Raw genomic sequence first — 12,653 nt, 5'->3', positions numbered from 1 at the left:
AGGCTATGGTAATGGTTTGCCACATAAGCTTTATCTTCATAAGCAATCAGTTATCTTCCTAAAAAAAATAAAGCCCTATATAAACTACTTGAAAAAAATCTCACTTAAAGCCAAGTATTACCACAGAATTACACAGAGTAACAAATTTATTATATACCTTTGTGAGTGGTTTTTGTGTGAGGTTATACTCCTCACACATGCAAGTTTCAAAGAAATGTGACAAGGAAATACAAAACGCCTTAACAAGCAGAACTTTAAGTTAGACTTCTTTGAGTTTGGGATTGCGTATCTTATACTTGAGTTCAGAATCAGTCCCAAACAGCAACAGCAGTTTCAAGAAGCATCTGTGTGCTGTAATTTAAAACTCACCTTCAGATCCTTAAGATGCTTATTTTGCAAATCTGGTTCTTTGCATCATAGAAAAAATAAACAAATGCTTATTCTCAGAGCAAAGGACAGCATCTACATAGTCAGAAGTATATGTACACACATACATATGATAAAGGACAACAGCAGCAAAGGTGGTTTCAAGTTGGAAAGAATAACAGCAGTTTCAGTACAAAGAAAAAGGTCACTATGCAAATTATTTGTAACACTGCAGTGACATTGACACCTATGAAGCATTATTTATTACATGAGAATTATGTAATCTTTTAAGCTCAATCACGCATTCAGCTTCCAAAAGCAGCTGAGCTTTTATTATATTTAGGAAAATAAAAAGCTTCCTTGCTGTGCACACTTGCCATTATATTTACAAATATACAAGAAATCTCGGAGGATAAATATTTTGAAGCATTTTATCTAAAGCAGTTTACACAGCAGAGAGTGGTATGCTTACATAATTTATTTAGAAGTTAAATTTCACACACTTTCCCAGAATCACACGTAGTAGAAGGCAATGGAATGGAAAGCATAGTTTTACATCGTGCAAAAGGAATTATGGATGGGGGTAATAATTTTTTATTGTACATACATATTCACATTTTGGGGCCCTGGTTCCGCTCTTGTTTACAGTGGTATAAACCAAATTTCTCAAACATAATACTAGTAATAAGCAAAAGAAAATCTGGTTATTTTAATTGCATATAGGATTTAATAAACTGATTCCATCTTCCATTGTAATAAGCCACCAAGTAAGATGCACATAGATCTTACTGAGTTTCACTGTAAGGTCTGCTTTATCTCTGATGTAGCAAGTAAAATTTAGAAGACAGCATCAACTGTATTTTTGGGAGCAGAGGAGGTTGCGTCTCAGCAGAAAAGCATTAAAGTGAATGTCAAAATAGAAGAAGTAAAAAGAGGGATAGTACCCAATGTTAGACCACATCAGAAAGATAATTCTTCCTTTCCATCTCCACTTTTTAATTACGCTACTTTTAATTGTAGAAGTAGAAGCTGTATGAGTGTTAACCTTTATTTATTTAAGTGTCCTACCTCATTATTTGGGTCTTGAATAACTTTATAAAGAGCTGGTACCAATGTTTTTTTTCGGTGCAATGTAGCTGCATAGCTGGAAATTTGTGTTTCAGGTAATGCCTAAAGGGGGAGAAAGAAAAGGGGGGGGTTAATCTGTTAAATTGATGCTTCCAAGTATTAAAGATCTCCACAAAAGCATTCAGTCTCACCCCAATATCAAGAACAATTCCTGAAGCTGAGTAAGTTTTCCAGACTTGTAATCTAGTTCATTCAGTACCAATTCTTCAGACAAACTGCATTGGGGGGCAACACAGCAACATTCAGGGCTAACTTCAAAAGCAGTTTCAAATAACTTTTATAAAAAGCATTTGATCCAGCTTGAAATGAGGATTCTCTCTTTTCTTGATATTCCTTATTTAACGGGCACTTTTCAAAGGCTTAAATAAAATTCGCGTCGATTAACCAAGAGGCATGGATAATGCAAAATGAGCACAGACAGCACCACCAAGGAATTGCATCTGTAGATTTTGCATCCTTGGCTCCTCAACAAGTTTCGAACAACACCATGTAATGAATTTTTACATACATATGATGTAAGGAATTACTAAATCTTAATTTAAATAACATTAATTTTATAACAGGCATGAAATCCAGTCTTCCTGTTTATGCATTATCCTGTATTTCAGCCTAATTATAAACAAGCAAAACAGCTGAAAATACTTCCGATTCTTCATGATAGAACAACTCATTTTAAGCAAACTATATGTAAAAACAGTCCAATATTTTATTTGATATTTTTAAAACCCCAAACATTTCTACTAAGTTTTTAAAGGCAAAATAAAGAAGTTGCTCAATCAGAAATTTAGGCAATATTATTCAGCTGTCAGTTAAATTCTGTCAGCTTGATCTACACTGTAAGATATGCTTTAAAAATCACGTTGTTATGGAAGACAAATGTTTGGCACTACAAGAACAACTAATATAAATCAACTGCTATTAGAACTATGCATCGTATATTAGGTACCAGTTGACATATTTACATAGACCTTTGCATGCTTCATTCATTATAAAAACTTGAAATATAGTATTTAAAATGTTACTAATGGTACAGCTATCATTCATCTTCTGAGCTCACCTTGAATTCTGACAGCCATTCTTCCACCACACCTCGTTCTGATCCCAACATTTTCTTACTTCTATAGCTTCTCTCTTACCTTTAGAAGAGAGAAGAGAAGAGAAGAGAAAAGACAGTAAAGAAGATTTCTGGCAGAAAAACTTAGTTTTGTAAAATCCTACCTCAATGAGAAGCTATCAACAATTTCACAGTACATTTATATAATACCCAACAACAAGAAAAAACTGCTGCACATGAATGAGGGAGGTGGAAAGAGAAGGATGTGGTGCTTCAGGCCAAACTGTACATTATTTAAGGCAAATGCATCATCTATTCTTGCTCCCTTACCAAATACAGTACAAAGAAAAGACAAGTGGAGCAAAATAAATAACATCATGGAACAAACCACGCAGAACATTGTAATGACAGTTCTAGATACACCTCAAAGTAAAACAGTTTCATAATACCAGTTATTAGAAATCCTAATAGCAGAACTTTACTCCTTAAAGCTTTTTCTTAAGAGAACTGTGCAGCTTAAAAGAAACGCTTCAAGATTTAGCCCTTCTAAAAATATGCTGGAATGCTGAGAAATATGCAAACAAAACAAAAAGAAAACTTCGAAGGACAATTGTTAGTATTATTTTCCATTTTATAATATAACGGAAATACTGTAACATCTTTTGAATTTTCACAAATTGCCTGCAAGCTTTCAAATCATTTCAGTCACATCCTTATCTTCTCGGGCTTCACTTCCTTTGCATAGCTTCTCTCATTAAAAGAAAACATTCAAATATAAGATACCAAAACCTGCATTTGAAGTAATACAACCACCTGTTGAGAGACCTGTCATAAATGGCAAATGTGTCCTGATGATATATAAGATCTGAAAAATTAAACAATGGGTCCAAACCACATTTCTTTTAAGTATAATTTGCTTGAAAGTTAAAAATCAATTTCTTCAGTTTGCAGCAACAGTATTATACAATTTCACTCAGGAAAAAGTAAAAAATCTAGCAAAATCTGTTCTAACTACAGGAGAGGCAGAAGACATGGAAAAACAAAAGCATGCCTTTGCCTCTTCTACAGACTTCATATTGTCTTGTACAGGAGAGTGTGCATGTGTGTGTTGGCAGGAATACTAGGAAGAGCTGTGGTAATACTTATATCAGCTGACACCAGCATCATGAAGACCTTCAGACCTAACAAGCAGCAAACAGGAAAGACGAAGAAAAATGACATGTAACAATGACAACATTATACTCTCAGTACACAAAATTCCCTTCCAACATTCTTTGCCGGGTGATTTATTTGACTATCCCAGTTAAATAATAAAAGTTCTCCCAACTCCTTTAGATTACTTTCAGTACTGTGTTTCTGACATGGTATACATACACCTTAAAATTCTGATAGCTTGCAAAAGACGAGACATTTACATGAAGAAATGAGAAGAGCCTTCTTCAAGATACAAAAGAAAAGAGCAAAAAGATTAAGGTTACCAAAAAAAAGATACAATGTACAACCTCTGTATTTTGGAAGAAAATTATCTTGTGTGTATATATGAGCTAGCAGGGTTTTTTTTTTGTTTGTTTTGTTTTTTAAACACTGCATTACATTCCTAATCATATAGTTAACTTCACTACAGAGTTGTATACAGCCAATCATACAAGTAACTTAACAGGGTTTTGAGCACTGTGTGCAGTAAAGAGCCTCCTTTCAACAGTTGCTTATGGGTCACAATGAAAAGACTGAACTAAAGCTCTTACCCTGAGTATAAGATGACTGAAAAAAATCTTAACGGGATTGAAGTTGTTAGGTACTCAGATGGACTTAGCTTAGATCTTCAATCTACTGGACTTCTTACTGCTAAAAACTATGAAAAAACTAGCATTACTGAAATCATTTTCCTTGCTCAAAACTATTTGTTGTCTTAACTCTCAGACAGGATCTTTGATCTACTAGCCAAAGGGTAAAGGAGAGCCAGAGAAATTGTTACTCAGAACTTTCTGAGGCCTTTTAAACTCATCTGGCCACAGATCTCAACACGTAATTCTTGGGTAACCTTCCCAAAAAAGCAAAGTAATTAAGAATAGTGACCTGAAAAGGGGTAAATTGAGGAGACAGCAAAATACAAGGGCTTTTTAAAGATATTAGACACAAGAAGGTGGTGATTCTCTTACAGTTTCATCAAAAGTTTGGTTTTGACAGGACCTGCAATTAAACAACTACCTAAACAGAAACAAGACAAAAAGGGACACCCTATTTCAAGGGATACTTTGATCAGATTTTTGTTTGCTTTCTTTTTTTTTTTTTTTTTTTTTTTTTTTAAGTTGATACAGGTACATAACAGTTACATGTAACAAAACTGTCACACATTGTCAGGTATCTTTATCACTTTTTCCTAAAAACTACAAATGTTTAACAACTTCAAAGCACCCCTTTAAAAATAAAATAATAATTAAAACTTTTCCCCCCTTTAATACAGTCACCTTTTCCTTTTAGCCTGGGATGGGGAAAAAAGAGAAACACTTCCAAAACCAGATGATAACAAGATAAAAGGTATTACTATTATCTTTAATTCCATAAACTCACTCATTAACTACATACAAGTAATGTTAAGAGTATCTGAAGTGCTACTATTTGCAAAATTTGTTGCAAATTTTACAGGAAAAAGGCAAGTAAACATGAAGTGAAATCTACTTTTTACAATTTTCTCTCAGGTGTGCTTTGAAAATTATTTAGGCTCAAACAAAAGTTATGGGCTTAGTATACAAGTTACACCATGGAAGTCCTGTGATGAATTTCAAATAGCTAGCCTACATGATTGAAATCGCACATTCTGGTCTAAGAACATTTTTCTTTTGATTTCTGAAGGAAAATTTTTACTTAAGACCAGGTCAACACCTGATAAATGGAAAACGAATTGAAATGCAACATTAAAATTGTGTTGGGAACCTATAGTTCACGTCATGCAACTTTGTATAAATGAGACTACATGTACTATTTAGTAGGGCCCTTGGCAGCTAGCAAGTCATTGAGACTGGGTGTAAGAATCTGCCTCAGATTTCTAAAGCATGTTTAAATATCCTAAGAGATATCAGATTCAGAAGTAACAACATTAGATTAATTTAAATTCAAGTAGCACATGGATGACTTACTTTAGCTGAAATATTGGTAAATAATACTTTAATATAACAAAAAACAATTAAACAGATCTCTGCAAACAAAGGTTTCTGAAGACACGGCTTTCAATAGAGAGGGAAAAGATACCAGTTATCAGAATGAGAGATGTATATATAAGTTAATTTAAAACATTACCAAACAAGCTACTGAAGAAGTTCATATTCAGTTCACTTGACCCAGAAAAAAAAAAAAACATAATCTACAGGAAGTGTAACATGCAACTTTACCTCTCTTTAAAGAAGTCAGTTTTCTAAAGGAGGAAGTGGAGGAGAAGTGCAGTTTTTCAGCCTGGGATGCATTTGTCAAGTCTTCAAATACTGCCCTGTTTTCTGAAAGATAAAAAGCAATTTACTATTAAAAATACAAAAACAACAACAAACCCTCAGTATTTTAACAGAGGGAAAAAAAGGGAGGGATTGCCTATATTAAGTCCAGAAGGAAGTCTTTCCTACATGGAAAGCCCTTACATATTACTGGCACATAGTACTCCATGCATACTACAAAGGAAAACTGAAGCATTATTTCTTATGAAAAACAGTGCAAGAAAGATGCAAGATAAACAAAAATTTTCTAAAAAATTAGTCGAATCAATATGCTGACTTCGGAGAAGATGTCTGTTAAAAAAAAGGTACAAATCATAGTTGGAATATATTAAAGGTTCTTCCTTGCTGTTACTGTTCTTAATACATATTTGTTACAGAACCAAAAATTCCAATAGCTTTGCGAAAAATCATACATTACACTAATGTCCACATTTAGGAGCAAGATCCCTTCATGCTGAGCATTAGGCTCACCTGTGTGCCATTTACCTTATCTAAGTAAATTAGAGTATTTCAGTATATGGAGACCTCTATCAGGAAAGTGAAGTAAATGAATAACGTTCAATCATACCTAACCTGCTATCCCCAGTGTCAAAACCAAAGGTATATAACCTGTGAAGTAACCAGGTGGAACCTTTTCAAAGCTGCAGTAAAAAGTTAGAAATCACTTTTTCTGCATATGAATTTAAGTCTTCTTGGCCCCAGAGCAAGACCCCACAGGTATATAGCAACAAATCAGACAAAGGAACTTCTATTTCTGTACAGTGTTCTACTGTAAACAAAAGGACTCAGCACAAACAGATACACACGGACCTGACTGGAACATCAGACTAAAAAATTCTTTTACTTGAAATGAAATATTTTATTCACCAGTTTGCAGGGTTTGGGGAATTAAATTTAAGTAAAAGATATATATTTTTTTAAATTGCATAGCCTCACAATGGAATGTGGGGATTCAAACTGCTTTACATATGCAACACAGTAAGTAACTATTCTTAAATCAGATACTATTATCATCTGTAACTCATGGCCACCCTCACCCTCCAAACAATTACTTCCATTTGGAAGACCCTGTTAAAATCTGGAGGCATGTTGCTGCTCTCCTCCAGTGCTGCATAAATCTCAAGAAATTACATCAACTCTCTATGAAGTTAACTATTTCCTTAGGGAACCCTTGCAAGAGGGAATTAAGATTATGCTTTAAAAACGAACAAACAAATAAACCAAGGCAAAACCACACACGCTTCTTTACACTCCAGTGAACACCAACAGGTATGAAACTGCAACCCAGCTCCAATATGAGAGCAAAATGCACACAAAGCTACACTAAGGACCAAGTAGCATTGTATATTTTAAGTATTCTTTACCCTGTAACACTACCATTCAGAGCAAGACCACAAGGAGAATACTGAGCAGGCTCACTGTTGCAGAAGCAAAGTGCTCAAGGCTATCAAGGAAAAAAAAGCATCAGGCCAGTAAAGATCTAGATGTTTGGAATAAGAGAAGAACACTACAAATAAAGTGAAATTAATGAATTTGAAGTATCAGTGTACTGGGTCTGGCTGGGATGGAGTTCACTTTCCCTGCAGCAGCCCATACAGTGATGTTGAAAGAGGGAGTTAAGAGAATCTTATCAAGTAGAGAAAACGCTGACGGCATTAAACTAGGATGCTATTTAGTGTCTTTGCTAACTATGGTGCATTGTGCAAATTAACTAAAGCAAGAAGCCTTGGGCCCCTTACTAAGGTCAGTCTCCGAATAAGAGTGTGAGTCTATCTTAAGAAGCTGGTAGAAATTGGTCCTGCGGATGGACAAGAGCCAAGGAGCAACTGAGGCTGCACAAAGACAAGAGGTCAGCTAGCAGTGACGAGGAAGAGTCACCAACCTTCATCCCCACGACCCCCAACGACCACTACCAGGAGACACTGTGCAAGCGCAGATGGGAGGAGTTTATGGAAATGACTCCTTGGAACTAATTTTAATATGAAGAGAGGACAGGTTATGAATATGTATAGGCGCATTGTGAAACTTCATGCATACGTAACTCTTTGCTGCATATAACCATGGCAAATTGCCGCGTCAGGCGCGCATGACTTCGGTGGGACTACCCCCCGTGCTGCTCAGCGCTGAATAAACATACCTACTTTACAATCTTATTGATTGTGGAGTCCGTTTTCTGCAAGTCACTTGTAGCTAGAACAGCACTGGTATCACACCAGTGTGGTGTCTATTGCTGAGCAGTGCTGACACAGCACCAAGACTCCCTCCAAAGCCAGCAGGCTGGGGGTGGGCAAGAGGTGGGGAGGGGACATCAGCAGGGTAGCCGACCCAAACCGCCCAAAGGGATGCATCTCTACCACATGGTGTCACGCCCAGCAATAAAAGGAGGGAAAGAGGAATGAGGTTCTCGTTATGAAGACACCTGTCCTCCCAAACAACCACTCCTTGTATTGAGGCCCTGCTTCCCAGGACATGGCCAAATATTAGTTGTTTTTCTTCCCTCTGTGTTTCCATGCAGCCTTTGCTTGTTTTCCCCCACAAACACACACCTTCTTTTCCCTTTAATTAAATTATCCTTATCTCAACCCGTGAGCCTTTTTTTCCCCCCTTCTTTCCAGCATACTTTCTACCCCCGCCCTTCTTTTTTTTTGAGGGGGGGGGGTTGCAGGGGTGAGACAGCAGCTGTGCTGGAGTTTAGCTTCCCAGCAGGGTAAAACCACCATGGTCTGCAATTCTCCTGAGTTAGAATTTAGTCTGGCATATCTGAAGAAACTATGAAAATTCCAAGAGGTGCAAAAACAATTCACAAAAGCCTTACTGTAAATGTTATAAAGGTCCCGATGTTACTATCGCAGTAAGTAAAAACCAGTATTCTAATGGCATAACACCTAACCTACCTAAGAAATGAACTTACAGAAAATCCACATATAGCTGGTGGTCAAACAAGTCAACTCACAGTTGACGTGTTAAAAACTGAATTTGCGTTGGTGTCAAACTTTAGGTGCAACTTCATATTATAGTTAAGGTCACCTAGCAGCTATCTACCATGAAAAGGAAAAGTCCACCTTCCCCACCAGTATCCCACATATTTCTGTCCCAATGTTTGGGCCATGCATCTGACCTTCAAGCAAACTCCGTTTGGAGACCTCTTCTAGTGTAAGCCAGCTTCAGAATCAAGGCTGTAACTGCTGCCTAGGAAAGCAGATGTCTAGAAAACAACTGCTGAAAGACAGAGCTTGTGCTACGCCCTGGAAGAATACTGACAGAAACAAAACCCAGTGCAATGTCTTATTGTATATGATGGAGTAAGATTTTACTCATCCCTGAAGAAAAGAATATTGTATAGTGCTTTTTGTCTATTTTCTTACCTTAGGAGAATGCGGCAAAACAGCTTTACACAACAGATCTTTTTGTGCCAACTCTACTGTATGATCCATCCACTTTCACTCAGTGAAGATTTCCTATGCTGCCTTGAGTGGCTGCCTATATAAATACAGCTAGCTGTTCTAATGCTTTCAGAATATTTTTGTCAGCATGTACATTAAAGACCAATAGCATAAACTATATCCCAGGATGAAAAGCACCCTAAGTGCCACCCTTGCACCACATTTACAGAAAAATGTAAACACAAACTATTTGTTTCTCCAAGGGTACATCTGCAGCCCTCCTGAAAGACTTTTTCAGAAGTTAAGGCCTGCTTTGCTCATGTGACTTAAAAAGGATGTAGGCAAGCAGCTCTGCTGTATCATTTCAGAAGTAGTCCACACCTATTTCAGCCAAGATTGCTTTCCTAGTTCAGCTTTAGGACAAGTCAACTCTTCCCTTCAAACTATCCACCTGGATGTTACAAACATTTTTAAGGACTTGCACAAACACTCAAGTTAGTCAGGATATGGATTACAGCACTGACTCCCTATGTGAGCACTTAGCAAAAGCTCAGTGCCCAGTGGCTGTGCCCACCCTGGAGCCAAACCGCCCTGGTGGAGCAGCAGACACTTCACCAGGCTGCACCCCACCAGCTAGGCTACACCTGACGTACTTGGACACTGTCTAGAGAGGAACACAAGCAGAACAATTGTGTGACTATCTCTGCCTGACATGCAGACTTGCTCTGGGATTTTCACGTGAGCATCTGTAAAGCACACCTCATGCTTACATTCACTCCCTGGTTTGCTGTGCCCCAACTAACCTTTGGAGAAAAAGAAATAAATACATCAGGTACCACAGGGGTGTGTCTCTAAAACAAACTGGTTCAACAGCATTAAATCCTGTGCATGTTTATTCAAAGCTGAAGCAGCCTCAAATAAGAGTACCAAATTTCATTTCCAGAGTGTTCATGTCTCTCCCAAAGCAAACAAAATACAGTGAATATAACATATTTCTCATGTTTCTTTTAAATACTTTTTTTTCCCTACTATCCCTCAAAAGTTCTTATGCAGGAACCATAATAACTAAACAGAAATTTAGTTATTAATAGCAGCGATAACTAAATATACTCAAATATTTTGACATAAGGACTGATTGTTCAGATTCCTTAAATACCACACAAGCAAGTAAGTTTAAAATCATATTAAAGCACTGAACAGTAGAGTTCTAGTTGGGAGCACAGTCTCTCAATGTTAAAACCAAGTACAAAAAAGTAATTACTGAAAAGATTGCCATAAAAGTACTTAAAATCACCTTCATCATCTGATCCTGAACTGGTTCATTTGGTAAAAAATGGCAGAATATGAGACATATAGCTGATGAATCATTAGACCTGGAATCTTTACATTTAACATTGAAGCTACAAAATGCTGCTCTCAAAGGAAGTCACAGCCTTGCATTGTACTTCTGCAAATTACAGTTGAGATCTAAACAGAATTGTACGAAGCAAAAGGATTCTCCAAACTAGCTCATGCTATGCACAAATAATTTAAAAATATGAAATCATGGGTTTCCCATTTTGAAGAGTCCACTCATTCATCATTCGCTATTCTTTTCTTTGAAAATATCAACATCTGTAATAAAACGTATTACAGTAATACACTACTGAAACAATAAAATGTAAAACTCAGGTAACTATCCAAGAATTTTTGAATTCTACAGCAATATATATATGAGAAAGGGTTTATTCAACTTCTCTCATCTGAGAGCACGTGCTTCACTTACATTTAAAATGTATTTACAGCCAGTACCCTTTTATTATTACTTACCAGGCTACATTTAAACTACTAACCAAGACCAATTTGCAACAGAAAAACAATTAGCCAAATAATCAGAGCCAACACTGGCAAAAGAGAAATAACAAGCTATTACAGTGGGGATTTAAAAAAAAGAGTGCTACCAGTTAGATATTAGTAATTGTTGACACCTAAGAAGATATGACTATTCAAGTATGCAGTGTCTGGGGGCTTTGTTGTTGTTTATTTATTTATTTTAAAGAATCTAGGATTTTAGGCTTCAAAACAAAGGGTGTAGTGGGGTGCAGTTACATAAACAGGACACACATTTCAAGAACAAGTCCACTTTCTTGCCATTATATACTTACTAGACATCACAATTTACATAATGTAACTAAGTCACAGCTGCACGATGAATAACAAAGTTGTAAATTCTGACCTCAAAGTCTATGGCAAGAGTATTATGCAATTAAAATCTGGACAAGGGAGAAATCTCAACAATAAGAACAAAGGTTTAAGTGGCATGGTGTCTCTCCATTGTCACTCCTGCAAGAGAACCTTACTGTCTGACAGTAGGTCTAAAAGAACAGAAAACACAAGTATCAATACAGCTTGTTCTTCCAAGTTATGTATACGCTCTTCTCATATCTACAATTCATTATTGAACATGGAAAGAAGTATATTTAAAGAAAGACTTTTCCCTGCCACATCTGTAAGAAAGTAGCATGGAAAGCAGCAAGAAAGGATCTTTACTTTCAACTAAATCAACATTCTATTCCTTTGATCCAGAATGTTCTTAGGTTCATAATAAGAACACTTGGTTTAATATAATTAACACTCTGGGAAGCAAAAGAAAGAAAAAGAAATGACAAAGTGGTTGAACTACACGGGAAACATCCTCCCCTCTCCTGTCACCCCATTACTAGACTGTACATGACCTCTAGAGAAAGGGAACTGGGCAACACGCTGACAACTGCAGAAAACAAAGCAATTTGAACTTCTCACATTGCGTTATTCCTGAATGCAGAGTTTTAAAAGATTGAATGGAAAAAGACTGGATAATACATTCAACCACTTAATGAAAACATCTGCTAAGGAATTTATAAGCTGCCAGAAACGAAATCGAGGTTTTTAACAGCACGAAAGCAGTGCAAAGTAGTTCTGAAAATATGTAAGCAGAGCATACAAAATTGATAGCATGCCCTTATTTGAAATACTGGCCCACATTTGATTCAAGCATCCTGAAAGAAAATATGTATCAGGCAGAAAAGCGTTTGAGAGGCAAGTAATGAGGATAATGATAGTGAAAAATAACTTCTAACCTTAGATTAAAGATACAGGAGTAATTTTTATAATTCAAAGGGAAAAAAAGAACTGCATGCCTTAAAAGAACTTAATTCCAACTGGTATGAAAGGTAGAATTCTGTAACAGAATAATACAAAATAAAACATTAAAATGTA

The 12,653-nt window shown here is 36.4% G+C and overlaps 1 protein-coding gene across 13 annotated transcripts in view; it reads right to left on the bottom strand.

Annotated features, from left to right (window-relative positions):
* The window catches only part of FAM126B (family with sequence similarity 126 member B), a 56,268-nt gene that overhangs the window by 27,953 nt on the left and 15,662 nt on the right, over nucleotides 1-12,653 (bottom strand). For all 13 annotated transcript variants that reach the window (XM_040562394.1, XM_040562405.1, XM_040562399.1 and 10 more), the window contains 3 exons: nucleotides 5,938-6,039; nucleotides 2,552-2,630; nucleotides 1,435-1,536 (listed from right to left, as the gene is read on the bottom strand). In XM_040562394.1, the coding sequence (XP_040418328.1) occupies nucleotides 1,435-1,536; nucleotides 2,552-2,602 (153 nt within the window). In that variant the 5' untranslated portion in view covers nucleotides 2,603-2,630; nucleotides 5,938-6,039. The remainder of the gene's footprint in view (nucleotides 1-1,434; nucleotides 1,537-2,551; nucleotides 2,631-5,937; nucleotides 6,040-12,653) is intronic.

This window comes from Cygnus olor, chromosome 6 (assembly GCF_009769625.2).
Source record: "Cygnus olor isolate bCygOlo1 chromosome 6, bCygOlo1.pri.v2, whole genome shotgun sequence".
Taxonomy (NCBI): domain Eukaryota; kingdom Metazoa; phylum Chordata; class Aves; order Anseriformes; family Anatidae; genus Cygnus; species Cygnus olor.
This window is presented reverse-complemented; position numbering and strand designations above follow the sequence as displayed.